The 24,679-nt window shown below is 39.6% G+C and overlaps 3 protein-coding genes across 7 annotated transcripts in view; 1 reads left to right on the top strand and 2 right to left on the bottom strand.

Moving 5' to 3' along the window:
* The window catches only part of LOC135477590 (poly [ADP-ribose] polymerase tankyrase-1-like), a 9,429-nt gene extending 6,548 nt beyond the window's left edge, over nucleotides 1–2,881 (bottom strand). The window contains exons 1-5 of one of the 3 annotated variants that reach the window (XM_064757752.1): nucleotides 2,761–2,878; nucleotides 1,449–1,677; nucleotides 834–956; nucleotides 448–524; nucleotides 131–235 (exon numbers count right to left, since the gene is read on the bottom strand). In XM_064757752.1, the coding sequence (XP_064613822.1) occupies nucleotides 131–235; nucleotides 448–524; nucleotides 834–956; nucleotides 1,449–1,632 (489 nt within the window). In that variant the 5' untranslated portion in view covers nucleotides 1,633–1,677; nucleotides 2,761–2,878. Of the gene's footprint in view, nucleotides 1–130; nucleotides 236–447; nucleotides 957–1,448; nucleotides 1,678–2,760 lie in introns of all 3 variants that reach the window. The other 2 variants (XM_064757751.1, XM_064757750.1) reach the window with 2 other exon arrangements.
* A 179-nt stretch (nucleotides 2,882–3,060) lies between these two features.
* On the top strand, nucleotides 3,061–18,687 carry LOC135477653 (uncharacterized). Of its 2 annotated transcripts, none has more exons than XM_064757828.1 (9): nucleotides 3,061–3,243; nucleotides 5,285–5,588; nucleotides 7,821–7,899; nucleotides 10,777–10,865; nucleotides 12,789–12,906; nucleotides 14,011–14,158; nucleotides 15,173–15,222; nucleotides 16,891–17,117; nucleotides 18,385–18,687. In XM_064757828.1, exons 2-9 carry the CDS (start codon nucleotides 5,533–5,535, stop codon nucleotides 18,554–18,556), a joined length of 939 nt encoding a protein of 312 aa, XP_064613898.1. In that variant the 5' UTR covers nucleotides 3,061–3,243; nucleotides 5,285–5,532; the 3' UTR covers nucleotides 18,557–18,687. The 2 variants fall into 2 exon arrangements, with proteins under 2 accessions (XP_064613898.1, XP_064613897.1); XM_064757827.1 differs by having other exon boundaries at nucleotides 14,008–14,158.
* Nucleotides 18,688–18,689: 2 nt separating this feature from the next.
* On the bottom strand, nucleotides 18,690–24,267 carry LOC135477654 (uncharacterized). 2 transcript variants are annotated; one of them, XR_010445226.1, is made up of 5 exons: nucleotides 24,197–24,267; nucleotides 20,713–20,892; nucleotides 20,487–20,543; nucleotides 19,456–19,638; nucleotides 18,690–19,250 (listed from the first exon to the last, which is right to left on the bottom strand). XR_010445226.1 is itself a non-coding variant. In XM_064757829.1 (4 exons), the coding sequence occupies exons 1-4, from the start codon at nucleotides 24,228–24,230 to the stop codon at nucleotides 19,553–19,555; spliced, it is 357 nt and encodes a 118-aa protein (XP_064613899.1). In that variant the 5' UTR covers nucleotides 24,231–24,267; the 3' UTR covers nucleotides 18,690–19,552. The 2 variants fall into 2 exon arrangements, 1 of the variants encoding a protein (XP_064613899.1); XM_064757829.1 differs by having other exon boundaries at nucleotides 18,690–19,638.
* Nucleotides 24,268–24,679: the final 412 nt, after the last annotated feature.

The raw sequence follows: 24,679 nt of genomic DNA, 5'->3' as shown, positions 1-24,679 counted from the left end.
TGTTTCTTTTCCGGCAAAATAAAGTGTCTAATTCTAAACCAATGTCTCCTCCACTCTTCAACCAACTTGGATATGTATACTTTTAGAGGTGTATTCATGGAGTATATATGAAAGGCAGCTAAGGGTTTACCATGAAAAGTGATAGCCCACTGATAGGAACTGACATGTTGACATCAAGGTTTCTTGACTCCACCTCCTTCATCACTGCTTCAGTATGGCCCTTCTCGTAGGCTGTCTGGTGACAGAAAGAATGGAATGGAAATCTACATCAATAAGTAAGACCAAAGATGCAGGATAGGAAATTCAGCTCGTTTGGTGAAAATAATGAGCATTTCAATTCAGTATAAATGTACCCTGGATTTAATATCCCACAACAGATTGCTCATTTTCTTCAAAGGGTTAAATCAATCCAGATCATTCTTCATTCTATCATGAAACTGTACTTACTTTGGCTAGGTCAAAAACATCATACAAGGAACATATGCTTTCTTTCACTGGGTCAAGTTCTTGAGGTTTCCTTTCATCTACAACATTATGAGGAAAGAATACAGCTGTCTGGATTAAGAGAACTGATTGATAAAATATACTATAGAGGTACAGTGTGTATGTACAATCATACTTCATTTTTGTGTTAAATATTGATGTGGAAAATTGATATAAACTGTAAATACATGTACCTAGATTGGGCAATGTTAAACTCCTAGATGTAGATGTAGGTGATGTAGATGTAGGCGACGGAGATGTAGGTGATGCAGATGATGTAGATGGAGGTGATGAGGGTGATGTAGATGTGATTGATGTAGGTGATGCAGTCAGAGACAGATGCTTGTTACCGAATGCTGTGGGGACAATCTTCAGCCAGACAAGAATGGAGCACATAATACAGACTCCACAGAGGAAGGCATACAGCTGGGGCAAAGTCACAGGCGATATCAGGCTCTTCACAATGGGGTATGCTGTCAACACATGACCACACTAATATCAAGACTAATATCAAGACTAATGTAGACCTTGTATTACACCGTAATAGCTGATCAGGGTGTACTCTATGCAAGACAGTCATAGGATCAGTGAGCACTGACGGGAAATGATTACAGTTTTGCAGCTTACTTAGTTTAATAATATTACTGAAACCTAGTCCAGATATACACAGTATTTTAATACCTGGTGATATATTTATATCTTTATATTTATGCGTTGTAACAATTGCATATATTTTTCTTTGATGTATTAAAATTAGTCTTGTAACAGCTAGTTTATTAACAATCAATCAATCTATCAGTCAGTTCTGTATTTATGGACTTGGGTGGGTTGTAAACATTCTATAATAAAGCGAAAAACGAAGGAAATAAACACTGACATAGATATACAATAAAATTACATGTTTATTCACTTACCGCAATTTGCCTTATCTAAGCTGAGTCCCAATAAATGAATAATTATCATACCTGGAATCCTATCAATTAGATTGCTCAGCAGAGACATGATATAATCGTAGTAGAGAAGAGCATAACCCCAGGATGTGACGGCCACTGTCTCTGATGCCCTGTACCAGGAATCCATGGCTTTCCACACAGCACTCGTATTGTACGCCTCAAAGAGGTTGGAGAAGAAACCATGGTCCACATCCATTAAGATTTTCTGATTATGCAGCAAACTCTGTGTGAAAATCACAACCTGAGATAAATAAAACACACGTCATACAAAAGAAATACATTTAGACTGAGTAACATAATGCTGCATAATATGGAAGGCCTAACTGTCTAAATGATAAGTTACTTTTATGTAATGCACGTTTACACTGAATCATACCACTGTAATGGAAAAATTACATATTCAATCCTATTACGTATAAATGAATTCAAACGTAAACAACAAGCCAGAACTTTTCCGCCTTCCGTTGTCCTAATGTCGAAAGTAGTATAAACTACCTTTTGACAATCGAGTGAAACACATTTCTCATTTTTTTTCTTTTCACGTAAACATCGATAGATATATTTCAAAACCATGTCATTTCGACTGGATTCCAGTTTGAAATAGAGATTATCATCAGCCTATAGATGTGCTTCCTACACTATTTTCTAACTTTGCCAATTTTTTTTACATTCACGGGTTGGCTTATAGACCCCCCCACCACCCCGTAATGACAAAAAAAGAAACTATAAAATGTTGAGGGGTATCAATAACACGCGTAACATGTTCAATAATTTTATATTTTATTTTATAATTTTTTGAAATCATTTGAGTATAAAATATTTTTTTATATTTACAGGTAAAACAAATTAATATCGTATTTCATAAGTTTTATTATGGGTAGGACGTAGGGTTAACCTATGTAACGCCACAGAGAGTGGAAAAAAGGGTAGCAACGACAGTGCAAATTAGACCTACTTTTCCTACATGTACACCTAGAGCCGAGATTGAAAGATTTGTAACTTTTATTCCTTAGGTAACATTTCCTGGTTATATAGTAAGTTAGTACTTGTAGTTTTTCTTTGCTCTCAGTGGTCAGTACTAAGTTAAATTAAACGTCGCCTATGGTGATATTTAATCATCTAGAGACCGTCCAATAAGGCCACAATCGGAAGTTCTAATCACTAAGTCAAATCACTAAATCAGATTTTACAAATAACCCCATTCGCTGTACATGGCTACCCGCTAGTGACCAGCCACGGCACACGGTTGGCCTAATGCAGCACCGTTCATGGATGCATTTCCAGATGAAATCAAAACAAGTAAATTCAAAAGAAATTAACTCACCAAAAAACTCGAAATGCTGACCGTCTCATCAACGGAACAAATTTCAAAATCATACAGTAATAGTCTTTAAAATCTCTATTAAACATGCGATGCAAAGAAATGCAGAGAGCAGACGACACAGTCTCCAGGCACAGAAAAGCTCTATATAGGGGGGATAATTCCAGAACGTCGCCCGCGACTCACTAGTGGAGAGTAGCTCCCCCTATTTGTGGATGTGACGTCCCAATGTTCTGAAAGTGGCGTCACGTCGTGTGACGTAAGACGCTGTAACACATACCGCTGACTTTCCCGACGTCGGGCTTCGCCGCGGGCTTTGAGTGAACTAACATGTCAGGAACCTGGAGTATCGCCAGCAGCCACAGGGAGACGAATGAAACACGTTAACTACATGTAGTTTTGTGTACAACGGTATATTGGTGCTTAGGTCCTAATAACTTTCATCGTGGGAGGTTCTCTATGCACTTGGCTCCCTGGTTTTCGCTGGTTTGTACCACATCTTAGAAATGTGTTCCCAGTTTATTTTTTTTCTGGTGTGTGTGCCGGTCTTTCGGCCTAATTGTATACTTCTAAGAGTTTTGAACCAAGTGCCAAAAGTTGCCAACAATGTTATGCTAAGTAAAAGTCGTCTATTTTGTGCAGACGTATATACTATAAGAAAAGGTTTACAGCGAGGAGTATAAAACGACACTGTGGTTATTGGAAAATAGTCACACGTAACAGTTGAAATACGACCTCCTGTCAATTTACCTTAGTTAGAGTTTTAATTCTAATTGTTTATGTAAATGTCTGATAAGTACAAAATTACACGCCCCCTGCACCATGGCTTAAGTGGAATGAGATGAAAAAAATTGGTAGTTGCAAATTATTAGACCTCGCTAGACTATAATTACTCAAAATGCTATGTTGCAATCACACAGAACTTACAGTCGCATTAAACAATGCAAAGGGAGCAGGGGTCAGTTTCACAAACTCCCAGGGGCCGATCCCACAAAGCTGTTTCTGACTTAAGTCAAAATTTAAAAACTCTTTACGATGCTTAGTTTTTGATGCTAGAAGTTGAAATTTAGATAGCATTGATAAGGGGACACAATTTCTATTGCAAAAGCCCCAAAATAAGCTTTAAGATTATAATTCAAAATTTGACAAGTCAGAAATAGTTTCGTGGATTCCTGAGTAGAGTAAGTGGGTATTTAGGCCACAAAATTACCTATGTATCGCAGTGCTTAAGCAGAGCGAAGAAAAGTACCTCTCTAACGCAGACTGAATTCACTGCTCTGCAGAATATTAGATAATTCATTTTACCGGTTTTACATATAGGGCCTATATTTCTACTCCCTTGTTTTGCACATTGACACACTGCACATATATTTTGTCATTTATAACGGCCGTATTTGGATTACAGCCAGATAAAATATTTAGACAAGCAGATCGGGTTACTGGCGACCATGGTTATAGAGGTTATAAAGAGTATTTGGCCTGGATATACCGATCAACTCTAACCTTGATATGGCCTCTTCTGTCATTTAGTGGAAACTTATCACCTTCATCAAGTTCAATTTAACGTTAGTCGTCAATTCATTGGTGTTACATCGTTTGTAAAATAATATGATAAAATAACTGCTAATTAAGCACGTGCATAGGCTATATTCTGGTAAAATTACCAGTGTGGGGACAAACGACTATTCGGTTTCTTCCACTCGCGATCAGTCCGTTCGTGAATGACTTCTTATCTACTGCGATAAAATTCATTTATTTGAGTATTGTTTTCCTCGAAACTATTACCGAGTTATATACTGCTTAAGACTCATAGTCATATATGGATTCAATAATTCTAACAGTAACAGTACTAAGTCGAGTGATCACAACGTAAATGTAAAAGTTTTCACAAGCTGTCGACCAAAGTGGTTAGTCACTTGATAAAGATCCCAGCCTGTAGGTCGAAAGCTTGTGAAACCTTTCACTTTTACACGCCGATGTCTCTACTTCATTATCTGAGTTATTCTTTAAAATACATGTACCAATCAAACAAATTGATTGAATGAATGAATGAATGAATGAATGAGTGAATGGATGAATGATTAAATGAAGGAGTGGATGAATGAATGAATGAACTATCATTTAGTGACTGGCGATTTGTCCATTATACATGGGCTAAGTATATTTTACTTGAAATGGCTCTTTGCGCAAAAATACAATTTGACTGCGATTATTTTTAATCCCTCTTTTAATGTATGGAAATTATTCATTAGTTGAATTGTTCACCTGGGCATTTAATGATGATTTCATCCATGATTCCGCATCACCATGGAATACCCAATGTAAAATAGTAAGCTTTTGTGTAAATTGATATATACTAGTGTCATTAACTTAGGATAAAGTGTCAATCGCCGGCTTGATAGTTGCCAGCTATACAGGTACCTGTAATTACCTGCATGGTACACCGCGCACCTGAGGTACAATACAGGTGTAGAGACACAAGCACTGGTGATCATGCAAAATTACCTGACATGTCGTTGATTTACAGGTAGAATGGGCTCTACAGGTAATCCTCCCCGTATGACAGCCCGGGGCCAGGTAGATTACAGCTACTCTGGGTATTGACGAGTCAAACTGGGTCAATAACAGCGAGGTGAGTGTCTTACGGCGGGATAACGTCACTGGACCACTTGTCTCAAGGACATAGAGACGCGGGAAGAGTTTCTTCTTCTGGTTAGGGAAGGGGACATTTTAGTCAGAGAGGGCCTGGGACGCAGGCCTCCCTCCCCTGCAGCCATGCCGGTCACTACCCGTGACGTCAATGATGTGGCGCGTCTGGTTTCATGGAAACTGTGAGTATTCACGTGCACACACAAAGCTGTATCTACATTCTTAACGTTAGACGAGCGAATTGATTTTCCTGACTATTTATGTTGTAAATTTGTAAACGTCGGCCACAAAAATATATATCCTCTAATTTTACAGTGGTATCATGTCATACTGGTACATGGAGCTTACACTTTTCTCTTCATAGGAAAAACTCCACCTACATGTAGCGTGACCACCATATTTTTTATTCAATTGTCCTTGCTGAACGAAGTCATACCTTTTTATTACCCTGGTAACCTCTGTTGGTGTGGGTCGTAATACTGACCGTAATGAAAAGTTTTTATTTCTATTCAACACAGACAAAATTGTGATATATTTTAACCAGGTGCAAACTAGCAGAGCAGACATTTATAGTGTGTCACCAATCTAAAATGTCTGTGTGCCAGCTAATCCAGTCAATGCTACTTCACTCTCCGGGTCGGAGGCAAATCCTGCACTCATTTCCCCGATTGCGCATGTGCAACCTATTCAGATAGAGCCTGTAAAACCGTACAAGTCAGCACACTTCCTTGAGACACGATCTGCAGTAATAAAGTTATAAGATATAACAAAAAGCCATAGAATCTTGTCTGCACTCTGAAAAGAAATCTGTTAATTTAAATAGAAAGTCTGTTGTTGGAATGCTTGAATATCATGTTCAACACGATATCTTGTCAGTCTGATAGAATTCTGATGTTGAATCAATTAAATATTCGGGCTGTACTTAATGCAATACATTGAATTGAATACATTTTGCATCTTCTGACAACACAGTGTCTGTTAAGTTTAAGAGATAGTCACAGTTTTCTCTAGGTATACATTGTTTTTATTTATATATTTATTTATTTCATTGTTGATTAATGCCACGGACAAGAAGTTTTCACCAGAGCAGCGACGACAGTTTGATAGTTTGACAGTTTTTTTTATCAGTCCAGTCAGTTTCTGAATTATCATTATCATTAATATTAAAATATTATAATTTGTTACGTTTTGAAATTTCCTTGACCAAGACTTTGTTAAGTTGGCCGCGACTTTACGACAGGATGATCACCTTGGTACGATCGTGTTCCGTAGACTTTGCACTCACCCATCAATACGATGTGCATACCTGCTGTACGTCGAACATTACTCCAAAACAAAAAAACAATAATCTGTTAAAATCAACAGAAAGTCTCTTATCTGTGTGATGCTAGAATGCATTCTACTACAGCGGCAGCTAATTTTGTTAAACTTACCGGTAACACATATATTCGATTACTGCAACATAAAGACCCTATTACATTAACACGGGGGCTGTTTCTCACAGGGGGCGTAACGTTCCGCCGGTCTAATCACCATGACGTCATACTGACAGCACACGTGCCCTTGGCATTTACGACCGGCGTAACGTTACGTCCCCTTTGAGAAACAGCCCCCAGGACATTATGCTCAGAATGACGGAATACTATCTTATAATACTCCAGGTAAGCAGGTAAGAATAGGCCTACTTGCAATGCTTTAGCAATGTATTATTATACTACTGAAGTGTTTGACTTAATTTTTGTCGAGAAACACTCTATCCTGGACTTAGGCCACAAAACTCGGACTTAAGCAATTTACTGGACCTTTGAAGTTTCGTGCAACCGAACCGTGGCTTTCTGTTATTCTTAATCCATTTCTTTCACATTTTCTTTACATTATAAACTGGCTGCCATGGGATATGGGTGAAGAAGTCTTGAGTATGGCGGTAAAACAATAAATAAATACATAAATAAATAATGCTTCAATTAACGTCAGTTCGTGAGTGAGTGCTTAGGGTTTAACGTCTCAGCTCATTTCAGTTAGTGAGTGAGTAATTAGGGTTTAACGTCTCAGCTCATTTCAGTTAGTGAGTGAGTAATTAGGGTTTAACGTCTCAGCTCATTTCAGTTAGTGAGTGAGTAATTAGGGTTTAACGTCTCAGCTCATTTCAGTTAGTGAGTGAGTAATTAGGGTTTAACGTCTCAGCTCATTTCAGTTGGTGAGTGAGTAATTAGGGTTTAACGTCTCAGCTCATTTTAGTTAGTGAGTGAGTAATTAGGGTTTAACGTCTCAGCTCATTTCAGTTAGTGAGTGAGTGCTTAGGGTTTAACGTCTCAGCTCATTTCAGTTAGTGAGTGAGTGCTTAGGGTTTAACGTCTCAGCTCATTTCAGTTAGTGAGTGAGTAATTAGGGTTTAACGTCTCAATTCATTTCAGGGAGAAGTATATCAACGATAAACACCGTGAGCTGTATTTTGATGCCTCTGCCGGACCCAGGAAAGAAAGCTACCCGTCGGTGAGTGTAGCCCTCTGGTGGCTTCTGAAAACAAAAAACCAATCAGAGATCGTCAGACGAACTGTTCTAGCTTAATCGTAATATATGTCTTACTGAATATATATGCCTGGGGACAAATCCACAATGTTATTTCTGACATGAGTCAAAATTTGAAACTTATTCACGAAACTTAGTTTTTGGAACAGGAAGTTAAAATTTGAATATATTTGTCTAAAGATAACACTGATGAGGTGGACAAGCTTTTAATTTCTAATGACGACAAAAATAAGCTTTAAGATCATATTTCAAATTCTGACTTAAGTCAAAAATCTTTTGATGAATCGGCCCCTTGGCACGGGATTAAGAAGCTGTCTTTAAATCTGACAGTCTCAGCGGTAATTTTCAATCTTGCCATAAAAGTCCAAGACAATTTCCTGAAGTAAGTAACTATTTTAGAGATGTTTTGAAGACAAGACTACGTATATCTGACATAAGTTTAAGACAGCTTCTTGGTTTCACTTGCCACAAGCCTGGAAGTGGCATTGCATCTTCTTTGAGCATTTTACAAATCAGTCCGAAAGCATAATAATTTGTTCTTTACTGTAGGCCTACATATGTATACGTGTACAAAATGTAGTAACAGATTGCTTAGGGCTTAGCACAAAGTCACAACCACGCCGACAGGAAACTGAACATATGAAAGTACAAACCGCTTCGGTGCTCGCTGTTAGGCGTCCGCCTCGATGACAAAAGATTTGGGATCAAACCCGGTGGGATCATACGAAGGACCTGTTGCATATACCTCTGCGTCCAGCACTGAGAAGTTACGGGAAGGAAACAGTACTTGTTAGTCCAGTGTCAGGGTGGAGTGTCATGTCTGGTGTCTTCTTCATAATACTTCAGTGGCACATGGATTTTGGTGGCATAGAGTCGCCCATCCACAAGAATGCACAGTGTATATACAGGCAAGCACCGAATGAATTGTCGTCGTAAAAAATCTAAAGTTTGACGTAAGAACCCAAGTATACGTATGTACTTGGAAAGAATAGGATGCCAAGCTGTGATTGTGCCCTCCTCATACCTTAAATGATCTTAAATGTGCATGTGTTTTTTTTTTATTGTGAAACAGCCTAGAGGCTACAAATCCAGAGCATTGTCACTAGCTTAATGTCCAAAGGTTTGCAATTTGTTTAAATAGACGATGCTTTTTGTAAAAGAATTTTCAACAATGACTAACTGCGTCACTATCTACTGTTTAGACGCGCGTGTTTTAAGGGAAATGAGATACCGGTAGGCTTTAAAAACGTTGTTATATCCTCTGAGTAATACTGGGAATATCTAAGCTTCCCAGAGGAATTGTCATCAAATGAAAACGTCCCTCCAACCAAAACGGCATAGCGTCCTGGGGAACCTGTCATTTTCCATAAATCATATGACCAGAGATAGGCCTACATAAGAAGTGTGTCACGCTATCTTTATGTCATTCTCCATCAATAACCTTCTACTCCACATTGATTGGGGAATATACTAACAGGAACAGTCCATCTGACATTTCTTTGTATAGACGAACGCGTCACAATGCATTCTAGCGCAACAGAAGAGACTTACTAATCGTGACATGCCGACTAATTATTTCCTACAATTTCTCGAAGCCTCCTTGTCCATTTTTAGTAGCATCACCTCAGTGACCTCTCAGACCAGAGGGAGTACAGACATGTGAATTACCAGACCACCCAAAGGCATACTTCTTCCTATTTATGCGATATCACTCAGATTGAACAGACTTAACCGTTCATACTTTGCAAACATAAATCACTCACATCGAAACACACAATATCATAAACAGCCAACGTGCTCATATGTATGTATGTATGTATGTATTTATGTATGCATGGGGTTTTCCGTCGAACTTAACAATTTGACGACGAGAAGTCATCAGGTGTGAGTATATATAATGTGTCTTCCTGTAGCATTGCGAGTCCATGTCGTTATTGTGCTTCCGCCACTGAAGCATCATGCCAAAGACACCAAACATGACACCCTATACAGTCACATTATGCTGACACCCGGCCAACCAATCCTGTTTCTTTGCTCTAGCCTCTCAGTTCTGAACGGCAATCGAGGCAGCAACAAATACAATTTTAAAAACCTTTGGTATGACCTGACCCGGTTTTGATCCACGGTGTCTCTCGAATTCGAAACCGGCCCGGATAGCACAGTTGGTAGAGCGTCCGCTTCGGGACCGGTAGATCCAGGATCAATCCTTGATCGAGTCACACCTAAGACTTTAAAAGAGGAAGTTGTAACTTCCTCGCTTGGCGTTCAGCATGAAAGGGATAGTGCAACGACTGGTTGACCCGTATCAGTATAATGGCTCGGGCGGGGCGGCTTACTTGCCTTCGGTAAGTGGTCTCAGTGAAGCAGCACTAAATAAAAGAGCGGTGGAAATCCGTCCTGCAACAAGGAGGCACATTATACGTACATGCACCCTAATGATTCCTTCGTCGTCATATGACTGAAAAATTGTTGAGTACGACGTTAAACCCCAAGCACTCACTCACTCACTCGAATTCGACGCGGACGCTCTGACCTTTAGGCCACCGAAGCGGGCGCGTCCATATATGGTATCTTTCCACAAAACGGTTTTTAATTAAACTCAAACTTTAATCAAACTTTAAGTATCAGTATCAGTGTATAATGTATTTACTCAAGAGTGTAGATTGGAATATTTATTTACTTAATTGGTGTTTAACGCCATATTCAAGAATGTTGTACCATTGGAATATAGCATAACATTTTGTACAATTGCATACTCTTTGTGTTCAACAAAAGTATGATATCTTTATATATATTTTATGAGAAATGGTGCTAGGTTTGCTCTCCTCCATTCTTTCTCAGTGGGATTTCAAAGGCGTCAACGAAATGGTGTCAAGGGACAAGTCCGACCGGAGAAGACATTTCAGGGAAAGACAACTCATGCAAAAACGGTTTGTAGTGTAGGCGAACTGATTTATGACGGCCCAAACCAAACATAGTTTGTGGTAGTTTGCGAATTTAATATAATTTGACTTTCATCATTTGATTCATAAGTCATAGTGTGAAAAACTGGTAAAAGAATAACCACGTACATGACACCTTACTGCTATAGTACTTGAGTGGCTTAAAACAGGAATCTTGTCAGACGTTGTCAGGTTTACAACATTGGCATGAATAAATGAGTAATCAGATATCGGCATATGTGTGGAAATCATCAGTGATTTACTTTAACGTCAACAAGTAAAATAACGCCATTGTATCTCACCATTCTCTTACAAAAGGTAGCAAATCTTACAGTCCTTGTGGCGCCATTGTGTCTCACCATTCCCTTTCAAAAGGTAGCAAGGACAGCCCTTGTGGCGCCATTGTGTCTCACCATTCCCTTACAAAAGGTAGCAAGGACAGTCCTTGTGGCGCCATTGTGTCTCACCATTCTCTTACAAAAGGTAGCAAGGACAGTCCTTGTGGCGCCATTGTGTCTCACCATTCTCTTACAAAAGGTAGCAAGGACAGCCCTTGTGGCGCCATTGTGTCTCACCATTCCCTTACAAAAGGTAGCAAGGACAGTCCTTGTGGCGCCATTGTGTCTCACCATTCCCTTACAAAAGGTAGCAAGGACAGTCCTTGTAGCGCCATTGTGTCTCACCATTCCCTTACAAAAGGTAGCAAGGACAGTCCTTGTAGCGCCATTGTGTCTCACCATTCCCTTACAAAAGGTAGCAAGGGCAGTCCGTGTGGCGCCATTGTGTCTCACCATTCCATTACAAAAGGTAGCAAGTCTTACACTCCTTGTGGCGCCATTGTGTCTCACCATTCCCTTACAAAAGGTTACAAATCTTACCGTCCTTGTAGCGCGATTGTATCTCACCATTCTCTTACAAAAGGTAGCAAGGGCAGTCCGTGTGGCGCCATTGTGTCTTACCATTCCCTTACAAAGGTAGCAAATCTTACACTCCTTGTGGCGCCATTGTGTCTCACCATTCCATTAAAAAAGGTAGCAAGTCTTACACTCCTTGTGGCGCCATTGTGTCTCACCATTCCCTTACAAAAGGTTACAAGTCTTACACTCCTTGTGGCGCCATTGTGTCTCATCATTCCCTTACAAAGGGTATCAAATCTTACGGTTCTTGTGGCGCCATTGTGTCTCACCATTCCCTTACAAAGGGTATCAAATCTTACAGTCCTTGTAGCGCCATTGTCTCTCACCATTCCCTTACAAAGGGTATCAAATCTTACGGTCCTTGTAGCGCCATTGTCTCCCACCATTCCCTTACAAAGGGTATCAAATCTTACGGCCCTTGTAGCGCCATTGTGTCTCACCAATCCCTTACAAAGGGTATCAAATCTTACAGTCCTTGTAGCGCCATTGTCTCTCACCATTCCCTTACAAAGGGTATCAAATCTTACCGCCCTTGTAGTGCCATTGTCTCTCACCATTCCCTTACAAAGGGTATCAAATCTTACGGTCCTTGTAGCGCCATTGTGTCTGACTAATCCCTTACAAACGTATCAAATCTTACAGTCCTTGTAGCGCCATTGTGTCTCACCATTCCCCTACAAAGGGTATCAAATCTTACCGCCCTTGTAGCACCATTGTGTCTCACCATTCCCTTACAAAGGGTATCAAGTCTTTCCGTCCTTGTAGCGCAGTGACATCTGCCTGCTTGAGTAAATATACATCTTTACTCCGTAACAATACATAGGATCATGAACAATTGTATTTATTTATTGATTTTTTTATTGATTTATTTATATGATTGGTGTTTTATGCCGCACTGTCGAGTATTTCACTCATACAACGGCGGCCAGCTTTAGGGTGGGAGTGAGTGAGTGAGTATTGTTATCGTGCAAACGAAATCACATCCTGATTTTAGATCAACTTCGGACAGCATGCAGGGGGATAAAATTGATCCAGTGATTATCGATGACCATCTTCGATCTGTAACCGAAAGCGAGGCATCGTCTCTCGTCAGATTCGCCAACAAAATCTTCGTAAGTGGAAACCCATTACTTACTTGTATACGGAACTCTTTTGTCGCTAAAGATTCAAAAAGTCCCATTGTATCATGTGACCTGTCAAAAATATTAGGCAAGAATTTTTGATCACAAATACCGTAAGATAGGCGTCTGGCAACAATTTCACAAAATAAAATTTAGCGTTGACGAACGATGGAAAAACTGAGAATGAATGAATGAATGATTATGGCTTAACGCCACATCGGCACATTCACTTTGTGAATATAAGAAGTTCCTGTGGAGACAAGTGGCATTTGTGCCTCTAAAACGCGCTGAAACAGGTGACCGGTAAATTAATGTCAACAAAGGTAATCTAACATTTTTCACAAGTCACATGTCAGAATAGCATTGTTTTTACCTTCCACGACAACAACAACAGTTTAAACTAGAAATTCCTCTATTTGTGCGTTTATGTTCATTTTATTCTTATTCAAAACTAAGCACAGTCCAATACAGACTGCAATTGTCAAAACAGTAATCAGGGTAGTCGACACGAGAATTAGGAGGAGCCAATGGCAATCGGATAGTTAAAGTGTGCCTTACGTTACGGACCTCGGAAAGATATCAAACGTCAATTTCTGGCTGGTCTTTTCTTATTGCGGTGTTATTGCATTGAGTTTATCAAATGGACCTAAGACACTTGATCTTGTAACCTCTTTATGTCGTTTGTTGAGATTTACTTTTCGGTTAGTTTCGGTTTGTGCATGTTTAAAAGCACTATGGGCATTGTTCTCTTCCCTCCTGGCCTACCCCACCCACCTTAACAAAAGAGAAATAAATAAATAAATAAATAAATAAATAAATAAATAAATAAATAAATTAATTAATAGATTAATAAATAAATAATTTATCAGTAGATCTTCATTTTGATCCACGAATGGTTAAGTGCTTTTAAACAGGTTTCGTGATATTAAATCCGATACAACACCTGCTTAAACATAAAAGCAGATGGAACACTTGCATAATCAAATTATAACTGGTCACAAATAAGCCCTACAGTCATGTCAATTGACTCCTATCCTAAATCATATCAGAATTTTGCTCTAAAACATGACTTCTTGCTCGGCCTGTTACAAGAAGGAACACCCAATCGGCAGCCTACAGCAACTGCTGGAATACAAACCTAGGCCGGAGAACGGTGCAGGACCGGACACTGTGCAGAATTTCAACTTTCACGTGGGTAGCTGCTTAAGGTCACGTGACTACAAAGATTACTATGAAAAATACGGTAAATGTCAGTTTTATGGAATGTATGCCATTGGGTGCATTTCGGGTGTTTGTTTCATGTTTGTTTGTTTTCAACTGTATAAACCGTAATATTAGCATCAGTATAGAGAAAAATTTAATTCCCAGATTACTGTGCAGTTGATATTCAGGCTGGTGCTCTCCGTATCAGGCAGTTTCATAGTTCCGTAAAACAAGCTATCAGGCAGCTTCATGGTTCCGTGCATCAGACTACCAGACTGCTTCATGGTTCCGTACAACAGACTATCAGACACCTTTGTGGTTCCGTACAACAGACTATCAGACACCTTCATGGTTCCGTATGACAGAGTATCAGACAGGTTCATGATTTCGCATAAAAGACTATCAGAGAGTTTCATGTTTCCGTACCACAGACTATCAGACTGCTTCATGGTTCCATACAACAGACTATCAGACACCTTCGTGGTTCCGTACAACGGACTATCAGACAGCTTCCTGGTTCCGTACAACAGACTATCAGATAGTTTCACCAGCAAACTATCAGACAGCTCCATGGTTCCGTACAACAGACTATCAGACAGCTCCATGGTTCCGTATAGGAGACTACCATACAGCTTGTAAAGGTTGTTGATCCTTAAGGCGTCTTGATTTGAGCAATAATTCTTCCTCACATCTATGGTGCACATTGTACTTGTGGTACAGAACAGCCAACACCACAATCAGTCAAAGGTGTATATGTCAGAAGTAGTAACAGATTAATTATTCGTTTGTCCTATAATTCTATTAAAACTAGTTCCATTTACCTCTGTTATACAATTACTTAAGTACATTTAAGCTAAAGAAAAACGGGCGGATGCGAATGAACGGTTGTTAAATCACAACAAAGGCTGCTCCGTACTGCGTGCATGCGGGATGACATTAACTCACCCCCGGCATATATCTTACACTGGATCTAAGTTGATTTGAGCTATTAAATTCAAGATTATATATTCGTCGTAAAAGGCTCATTTGCAATTTAGATATATGCATTTTCCAGGGCTGAAGAGTGGAGACGTTAGCAATAGGCTGACACCAAAAGTTGAACATGTGAGTATTATTACCTTCTTGTTATCTGTCTTGTATCTGAGAATATCAAGTACAGTACAACCGGACCTTAGCCGAATATCTTTTGGCTCCTTGGCTGCACCACCCACGTATAGTCCGACCACGGTGGGCGGAGGATATTCGGCTAGGGTTCGGTTGTACTGTATGTCTGTCGCTTTCGACATTTATTTTGTTAAAACTTTCTTGCCCGAACGTCTGTCGTTTACACAGGGCGTTCCGGTTTCATCCAAAAATAAACTGAAAACCATTGCAGAAGTGCAAAATTCTTCAGTAGGACATTAATACTACCAATGCGGTCGCTGTGAGCTCAAGTCCTGCTCATGCTGGCTTCCTCTCCAGCCGTACGTGGGAAGATCTGGCAGCAACCTGCGGATGGTCGTGGGTTTCCCCCGGGCTCTACCCGGTTTCCCCCCACCTTAATGCTGGCCGCCGTCGTATAAGTGAAATATTCTTGAGTACAGCGTAAAACACCAATGAAATAAATAAATAAATCTTAAGGTAGACGAGCACGTAACTTCGATTGAAACCAGCACTGTAGGCATTAAGTCGCCTAGATCTGAGATCGGTTGGCCATGATCCCAGCTTAGCGTTCACATTAACTACTCTGAACCGTTAAATTCACTAAACCTGACACTCGGCCATGTCATCTGTACTGTCACCAAAGTGCCAATGTTGAACGCCACAAAAAGAAGTGTTCCGTGATTTTAAAGTAATGTTTAATTCATATCACCTCATTATGTGGGAAATAATACAGGCCATAACATCGCAAATAACACAAATGTAACCAAAGCGCCCACTCGGAAGGCATCAGATCTTCACAAGCCGTCATTTTCAAATCAGGTGACTCGGTTGCTAAGATGGACTCGGCTGCTCTTACTTCAGATTTTTAAATTCTTAAATTATCTTTTTTCACAATATAACTGATTATAGGTCATTCCTGTTCATTATTAACTCATAAACTCAAGTTAAGACTCCCAAACAATTTGTCAATCACCCTTCATATGGTGTACATCTTATTGATTTCGTTTCCACCCACCATAATGCTGGCCGCCGTCGTATGAGTGAAATATTCTTGAGTATGGCGTAAAACACCAATCAAATAAATAAATCTTATTGATTCCCAGGAAATTATTCCACTAGTTTATCTTTTTCCGGACGATGCCGAGTGCGGCCGACTAAATGAAAATGGCGGTTAGCAAAGTTTGGCTTTCTTCCGGTGTAACAGATACATTTGCGTTAATTGTGAGGTTATGATCTGCATTATTCACAAAAAACTACTTGGTATGAAGTAAGAATTACCGAAGGATTACAGAAAACATGATTCTGTATCGTACAGCTTTAATATGTTTAGGACAACATACTCGAAAACTCCAGGTTAGTGAATGGAAGAGTACAGATCTTTATTTCTGTAAGCTAAGCTGTGAAGAGTGAAACAGATGTCAGATCTATACGTCCCCATAATAGATGTAGTTACATGTAGGTGCTAGCGGGCCCTGTGGTTTGTAGTAGCTACATATACGTGCTAATGGGCCCTGTGGTTTGTAGTAGTTACATGTACGTGGAAGCAGGCCCTGTGGTTTGTAGTAGCCACATGTACGTGCTAGCAGGTGTAATCATAAGTAAAATATAATTAATTTTCTTTGTATTTAGTCATCCAGGCAATTCACTAAGTCGTCCGATAGGGAGTTAATTAAGATCGGCTACGATGATAAAGAAAACAGACATAACAGTCCTGCTAAGGGGGCTGCAGATCGTAGGAGCAGCCAATCCCTAAAACAGAATTACCAACACTGGAGTAACCAGTCACGATACAAAGCCAGCGTGCGGTCTCTAATCAAGCTGTTACTAGACGAGGGTACGAGCCAAACAGTGGACAGGTAAGAAGCAGATGGTCTCTGAACAGATTGTTACTAGATGAGAACACGAGTCAAACAGTGGACAGGTAAGAAGCAGAAGGTCTCTGACCAGGCTGTTACAAGATGAGGACACCAGTCAAACAGTGGCCAGGTAAGAAGCACACGGTCTCTGACCAGGCTGTTACTAGATGAGGACACTAGTCAAACAGTAGACAGGTAAGAAGCAGACGGTCTCTCAGCAGGCTGTTACTAGATGAGGACAGCAGTCAAACAGTGGACAGGTAAGAGGAAGACCGTCTCTGACCAGGCTGCTACTAGACGAGGGGATGGATGAAAGAATGGACAGATAAAAGCGCATGGTCTCTAAATGGACTGTTGCTAGATAAGAAGGTGGGTTAAACAGTGGACAGGTAAGAAACAGACAGTCTCTGACCAGGCTGTTACTAGATGCGGAGATGGGTCAAGCAGTGGACAGGTGAGCAGCACAGGGTCCCTTATCAGACTGTTGCTAGATAAGGAGATGGGTCAAACAGTGGATAGGTAAGAAGCCGGCGGCCTCTGACCAGGCTGTTAGTAGACGAGAACATGGGTCAAGCAATGGATAGGAAAGAAGCAGAAGGTCTCTAACCAGGCTGTTATTAGATGAGGAGATGGGTCAAACAGTGGACAGGAAAGCAGCACATGGTGCCTGATCAGGCTGTTACTAGATCAGGGGATGGGTCAAAGAGTGAACAGGTAAGAAGCAGGTGGTCTCTGACCGGGCTGTTACTAGCTGAGGAGATGGGTCAAACAGTGGACAGGTAAGCAGCACATGGTGTCTGACCAGGTTGTTATTAGACAAGGAAATGTGTCAAACAGTGGACAGGTAAGCAGCACATGGTGTCTGACCAGGCTGTTACTAGAAAATGAGATGGGTAAAACAGTGGACAGGTAAGCAGCACATGGTGTCTGACCAGGCTGTTACTAGATCTGGAGATGGGTCAAACAGTGGACAGGTAAGGTATATATATATATATATATATATATATATATATATATATATTTGTTCTCAAGGTTAATGCTTTCACTTGACAATTTAAAGAATAAATCTTTTTTAAAAATAAAAATTTCTTTCAACCTTCAACCCAAATGTACAATACAGCTTACAGCCTTTCCATTTGTATATTGGCTATGCTGTAGCCAGCTAACTATGGTTTTAGGGGCGATTTCTCCACACATAATAGACTGCCGTTGTGAAATGAAAAATATATTAAAAAATACAAAGAAAGTTATTTTTTTACGCCTTTAGTAAGGAGACCAGGCATGGACCCAAGAGAAAGGCCTCTCTTAAACCTCTGGGTAACAGAGACAAGAGGAAATCTCTTGTCCACGACACCCCCGCAGATGCAGAACCATCCGCGTTGAGCACGAAGGATTACACGATCGATGCCGCTTTCTTCGAGCAAATGTACAAAATGTAGGAACGGAAGTTGAATCATGTGCCTTGTTTAAATAAACATTTACGGAGAGAGAAAAACGTTTGATTATTCTGGTAAAATCTAATGCCAAAAGTCAAAAGATCAACTTGCTTCTGCAGCAATAAAGTTTGTCCGGACTATACATCTTGTTTGTTTCATCAGATTATTAATGGAGTTGATTAGGTTTTGTAACTCAACAACAACTGGGAGATATATTACAGCCATTTGCGCTGTGAGTTCAAGTCTAGCTCATGATGACTTCCTCTCCGGCCGTAAGTTATAAGGTCTGTCGGCAACCTGCGGATGGTCGTGGGTTTCCCCCGGGCTCTGCCCGGTTTCCTTCCGCCATAATGCTGACCGCCGTCGTATAATTCAGATAACATTGATCAAATAAATAAATAAATAAATACAGTCATTTGTCTGGTGTGAGATAGCACAGCGAAGACCATCTTGATAGTAGGCTATCATTGCAACAATATTTTATTGACTTCAAATAAAATAAACAACAACTACAACAACTAGAGAAAAAAGAATTTCTCTACAAACTGACGAGATACACGCATGATGCGGTATAAATGATATCTGTCTATAAATCACATTGTTGTTGGACAAATCTGAGGATGGGTAAGGTTGCTCCTCTTTCAAATACGTGTCACGTCACACATGAGAGTATTTTCCCAGAGATACATTCTATAGGCTTTATGAGAAGAAAAAAGCATGTATAATGATACAAAGGCGCCTCACAAGATATTACAGAAACACTTAAGCTCAGTAAAATACGTTGGTCAAATTAAAATATTGAAATTCAATAATAATTTTTAAAAACATCTTTCAAAATTTGCCAGAGAATTTATTGTAACGGAGTATTACATTGCATTAACACCAACTAAGAGGATTAACACCTTCAGGGCCATTTGATTTCTTTCGTGGACAAATTCCTGTACATGAGCCCATGTCCAAGAGAAGTAGTGAAAGGAAGTTGTTCATCGTCACGGAAGGTCACCCGCTTTGTGGCGGCGGCGGTGGTGGAGGTGGGGGTGGCACGCCGCCTTGTAGAAATCCATTGCGTTTTTTCGTTTGGTAAACTGTGTGAAAATGAAACAAACTTTGATAAAGGATATAAGTGCAGTTAACAGACTGGGGTTTCAATGTCCAGTAAAATCTCATACGTAGGCCAACTGACACCTACTTGGTACAAATATATAACGCAATCCTACAGTATATAAAAATGTTTCGAATATACAACAACAACATACACTGAAGTTTGATAATCTCTCCGCGGCAAAGGCATCTTTCTACGCTCTGGTACAAACAAGTGCGATAAACGAATGACTTAACTTAAATATCTTACTACTGTAAACCGCTGATTGTTGTTGTAGTACTTGAATTTTTTTAATCTGCTATAGGCCTACCCTTACCTGCTATAGGCCTATCCGTACCTGCTGTTGACCTACCCGTACCTGATATAAGCCTATACCCATACTTGTCCTAACCGTGCCTGATATAGGCCTACCCGTACCTGATATAGCTGTTATAGGCCTTCCCATACCTGATATAGGCCTAACAGTGCCTGATATAGGTCTACCCGTAACTGATATAGCTGTTATAGACCTACCCGTACCTTATATGAGTCTACCAGTACCTGCTATAGGTCTGCCCGTAGCTGATATAGGCCTGCCCGTACCTGATATAGGCCTACCCGTACCTGATATAGGCCTACCCGTACCTGATATAGGCCTGCCCGTACCTGATTATATTTTCACATTTCCGTTGTTATTAGACACAGCGATTACCAAAAGCACATCCAACACCGTACAGATTCTTATCAGATGGTGCGATCAATCTTTAGTGTTTAGGTGAGTCTCTAAGGTCGGGTGATGTAAAAGTGATGTTCGGTTTAAAATGAGGGTAAAGGGAGATTACGCCTACTTACATCCTGGTGGAAGCCCGCCGCTCGAAAACCCCCACTGTCGTTTTTGACGTTTGACTTCTACAGGGGAAAAAAAGAAAGGTGATATAAAATTGTAAGGGTAGAGACTATCAGTAGGCCTACAGGTTTTTTGTTTTTTTTTCATTTTGGCGCAGAAAGTAATAAAAGTTCTACTGTTTTAACAAATAGTTCTAGAATAATAAAGGGCTCCGATAACACTTCCACGTACCTTGCTTTAAACAGAATTGTCCCACTTCCCCTGCATTGTACATCGCTCCTAGGCTCAGACAGTAATCGTTGTTGTTGTTGTCCGATCTGACTGATGGTGGGATGTCACAGTAGAGAACGGTTTCTTCTCCTTGTTTTGTATCAGCCCAAGAGAATGGACAGTCCCCCGCAGCTACAATACCTAACAGACCGAACACAAAATACATCTGTGATAGAGTTTTAGCTTTGGGTAATGAGCTAATTCTAATATACAATTACACAGATCCCAAGGCGTTCTATAAGTGAAAAGTTCTTGAGTGTGATTTAGCTGATGTTATAGACAGCTTTAATAATGTTAAATCCAACAATCTGACAGTAGTGCTGAAGTGAAGGTATGAAAAAAGTAGTAGGCAGAGTAGCTTTTAAAATATTGAGACTCACATTTTAAAGTACTTCACATGTTTTATCAGTTTTACAATAGGGCTATAATGTTTGGGTTTTAAATAAATTTAAAACTAGTTTTACTAGTTATTTAATTGTGCCCTGTCGTAAAACATTGCTGTTGAAGTTTTGTCTCTGAAATGTTTTATGACATTTTATTCACGAAATACACGAAGATGGGGGAAAGCGAAGTCTTCCAGAGGCAGGAAAAACTGTTCATTTTATTGAAGTAGGCATATATATACTTACCACACACACACGCACACACACACACACATATACGCGTTAGAAAACATAACTCTAAACGTTATCCTGTTTACAATATAGTTTACGTTTCTTCATCTGAACAGGGCACTTTCACAAAATTTCGTGAGCCATATTTCTCGTAACACTTTTCGTAAAAGCCGCTGTGCAGATTATAGTCCCATATTTGACGTCATGTACGAGAAAAGTTACGAAAAAAAACGATTACCGATAAGTTTTGTGAAAGAGGTCCCTTGGTCTGCCGAAGTTTCCTTCTTCAGCAATATATATGTATAACCGCCGTTGTAAAATTACAAAATATACTTTAATCACGGCAAAACCCAGCAAAAAAACCCCCAAAAAACCCATGGCTCTAAATTACATGAAGTTCATTATAAAGGTAATTAAATATTTAAAGCCCATTGGGCTGTGTCAAAAATATACTTCTATAGTTATTATCTTTATAACCAAAAATGTTTTGGTTTTCGAGTTTTAACTAAGATTTTTTTTTCAAACATGTTCGTCTCTTTGTTTTATTCTTGATAGTCATTATATTGAGGTCTGTCAACAACCTGCGGATGGTCGTGGGTTTCCCCCGGGCTCTGCCCGATTTCCAGCCACCATCATGCTGGCCGCCGTCGTATAAGTGAAATATTCTTGAGTACGGCGTAAGACACCAATCCAATAAATCAAATAAATAAATCATGATATTGAAAATCATTCAGTGCCTTCTGTTTTGAACACGTTTCCGCGACGATATGGCTGAAATATTGCCAATGTGGCGATAATCCATGATTGTTCATTCATTCATTTTAAGGAGTATACCTATGGTGTTGGGCACAAACATTTTGTGCCCTGGTTGTTTGTTGTAAGTTTTGTCTAAACAGAGATGCAAGGCATTAACAGATTGAAATTATCCAACCAATTCTCTTAAATTATGATACTAAAATAATTTCGACCCTACACAAAAATTCTGACAAAAAATGTCTTCACAACATATCTCACTAACGAAAAAAGTCTACATTCTCTGCCTGTTCCATTTCATAAATTACAATCACTTCGTCACTGCACTCAAAGACAACTTGTTGTTGTGGTATACGTTTGCAGATACGTTAAAATTTCAGCCAAGACAAGGAAGAGAGTTTCGTGAGTTTCAACTCTAGGAATTTTGGTTTAAACTGCTTGTTTGATTCAAACCACTTAATCCATCATCCACGCATTAGTTTGACAGTAACTGCATAAGTGTGGATATACTTCAGTTCGACATACAGCAACAAAAAGGTGGAGAAATACATTTAATTTTACGGAGAGAGTAAAGGCATTCACATATTCCGCTGACGTTAGTTTAATAGCTATAATTTATATTGTGAGGAGTCGGCCATCCGAGACAGTCATAAAACTGTCAAAGTTTGTAAGGATTAATTTCAGTGACGTATGTCTGAATACGTACTGAACCTTTTTCTCTGAAGATAACCACCATCAATGTAAACTCGACTGGCCGTGACCAAAGCTTTCCTGTTTCTCAAGCACCCACTGTATATCAATATTTTCTCACATGTTATCCTTCACTTAAGGCACGGCAGTACTGCGAATACTTTTAATTACATATTATGAACTTCATCAGAGCACAAAGCTAGCGCGGTTCGTGTACAATGGTATGTAGCACTGGACTGGACAATGCATCACTTAGCAGGCTCAGGGAGGCTGAAGTGGCCCTTAACACGTCTGATTTGACACTTGGTTTGCCTCAGTGGTCATGAACGTCAAAGTAACAAGTATTTAAGTGTACAGAATCAGTTAAGCACTTATACTTACACAGCTTACACCTACATCTAAAGGTCATAGAAAAAGTACATACAATTATCTACAGTTGTTCCATCAAATGCTAATACAAATGACCTAAACGTGCAAGTTTGTGTTTGTGTTTAATAAAGCATGGAACTAATGCGTCCAGAACCTCGCTGTTCTCCAAAAATTTTGATCCTCAATTTAAACAGAAGTTAAACCTCTGGATCACAGCTTTAAAAAAAAAAACACACGACTAAATGTATGTATGAAATGAGAAAGTAACCGTAACTTTTATATTTTTGTGATATTGCATAAGTGATGTATCACAGGTCAAAGTAAGCAAAATCACGCACATTGAGAACGTTGAAAGCGGCACCACGTAATTCATTTTGATCAAGCAGGCGTTAGTTATTTACAGAACACAACTGTTTTCTCTTACGTCACCCGATCCCTGGTTTGTCATTTAACCATACCCTCTATGTGCATGGGGTACAATTGCGGCGACATCGTGTTTCCGGTTGCTTTAGCATGGCTTATCCCATGGTCTCGAGATTAAAAATTGATTCATTGAGTTACCAAACACAAGAAATGGCACTGGCCATTTAAGTGTGTATCTTTTTGAATAACACACGTTGCATTATTTATTGTCTTTTCATTTAGCGAAAATACAAACATTAAAATAACGACGACAATTTTACCTTATTCTATCCTCAACAAAAATATAAACACACGAAGCCAGTTTTTTGTTTTTGTTTTCTCTCAGTACTAAATAACGTGTTTACTCAACAAATTCAATTGGTTTCAATTTACTCTTTAAATGGGCCACTCAGTTTGAGAAAAACAAATCAATAAGTGTGCAAATAAATAATTTTTGGGGGCATGTCATGAAAGGTCATTTTACCATAGCGTTTTTGATTTTTGCGTTTACATTTTTGTTGAGTGCATATCTTTTAATACACTAGTAAAGTATGTATCTTTACACTTTACAAATTGCTAAAAAATAGTGTCCGAAATCTCCGGCATTACAGACTCACCCATTACTGTCACGAGTACATATGCTGTCAGCATGCTGAGATCCTGTGGCCAGGTTGTCTTTGCTGGCACTATTCCTCTTACCAAGAGACAATCAACTGACTTCTGCCGCTCTATGTATCTGTGGTCTGTTTTATGCCCTTGGCATCCTTTTGACAAAGTATATTGGAACTGCTGTTTCTGTGTGAAAGTGTTTGAACCAATTAACTGATAGTTATCGGGATTAGCTCAGGTGCAAGGTACGAAACCAGATTTCTGTGATCGGACACAAAACATCTTGCTTGATTTGTTTAATTCAGACGGAATATTGAAAAAGGCCACCACATAGAATGACAGGTTAGACAGGTGATAAAGTATTGATCAATCTAGACAACACTCAATACTACGGAATAATCGAATTAATCTAGAAATCCATTAACTGTTATAAGAGTGAATAAAGGCATGGTCACGCTGCATAAAATAAGTTCCACTTTTGTGGACCGTGT

Source organism: Liolophura sinensis, chromosome 11, assembly GCF_032854445.1.
Source record: "Liolophura sinensis isolate JHLJ2023 chromosome 11, CUHK_Ljap_v2, whole genome shotgun sequence".
NCBI classification, from domain to species: Eukaryota; Metazoa; Mollusca; class Polyplacophora; order Chitonida; family Chitonidae; genus Liolophura; species Liolophura sinensis.
Note: the sequence above shows the minus strand (reverse complement) of the source record. Positions and strands in the feature narration are given on the sequence as shown.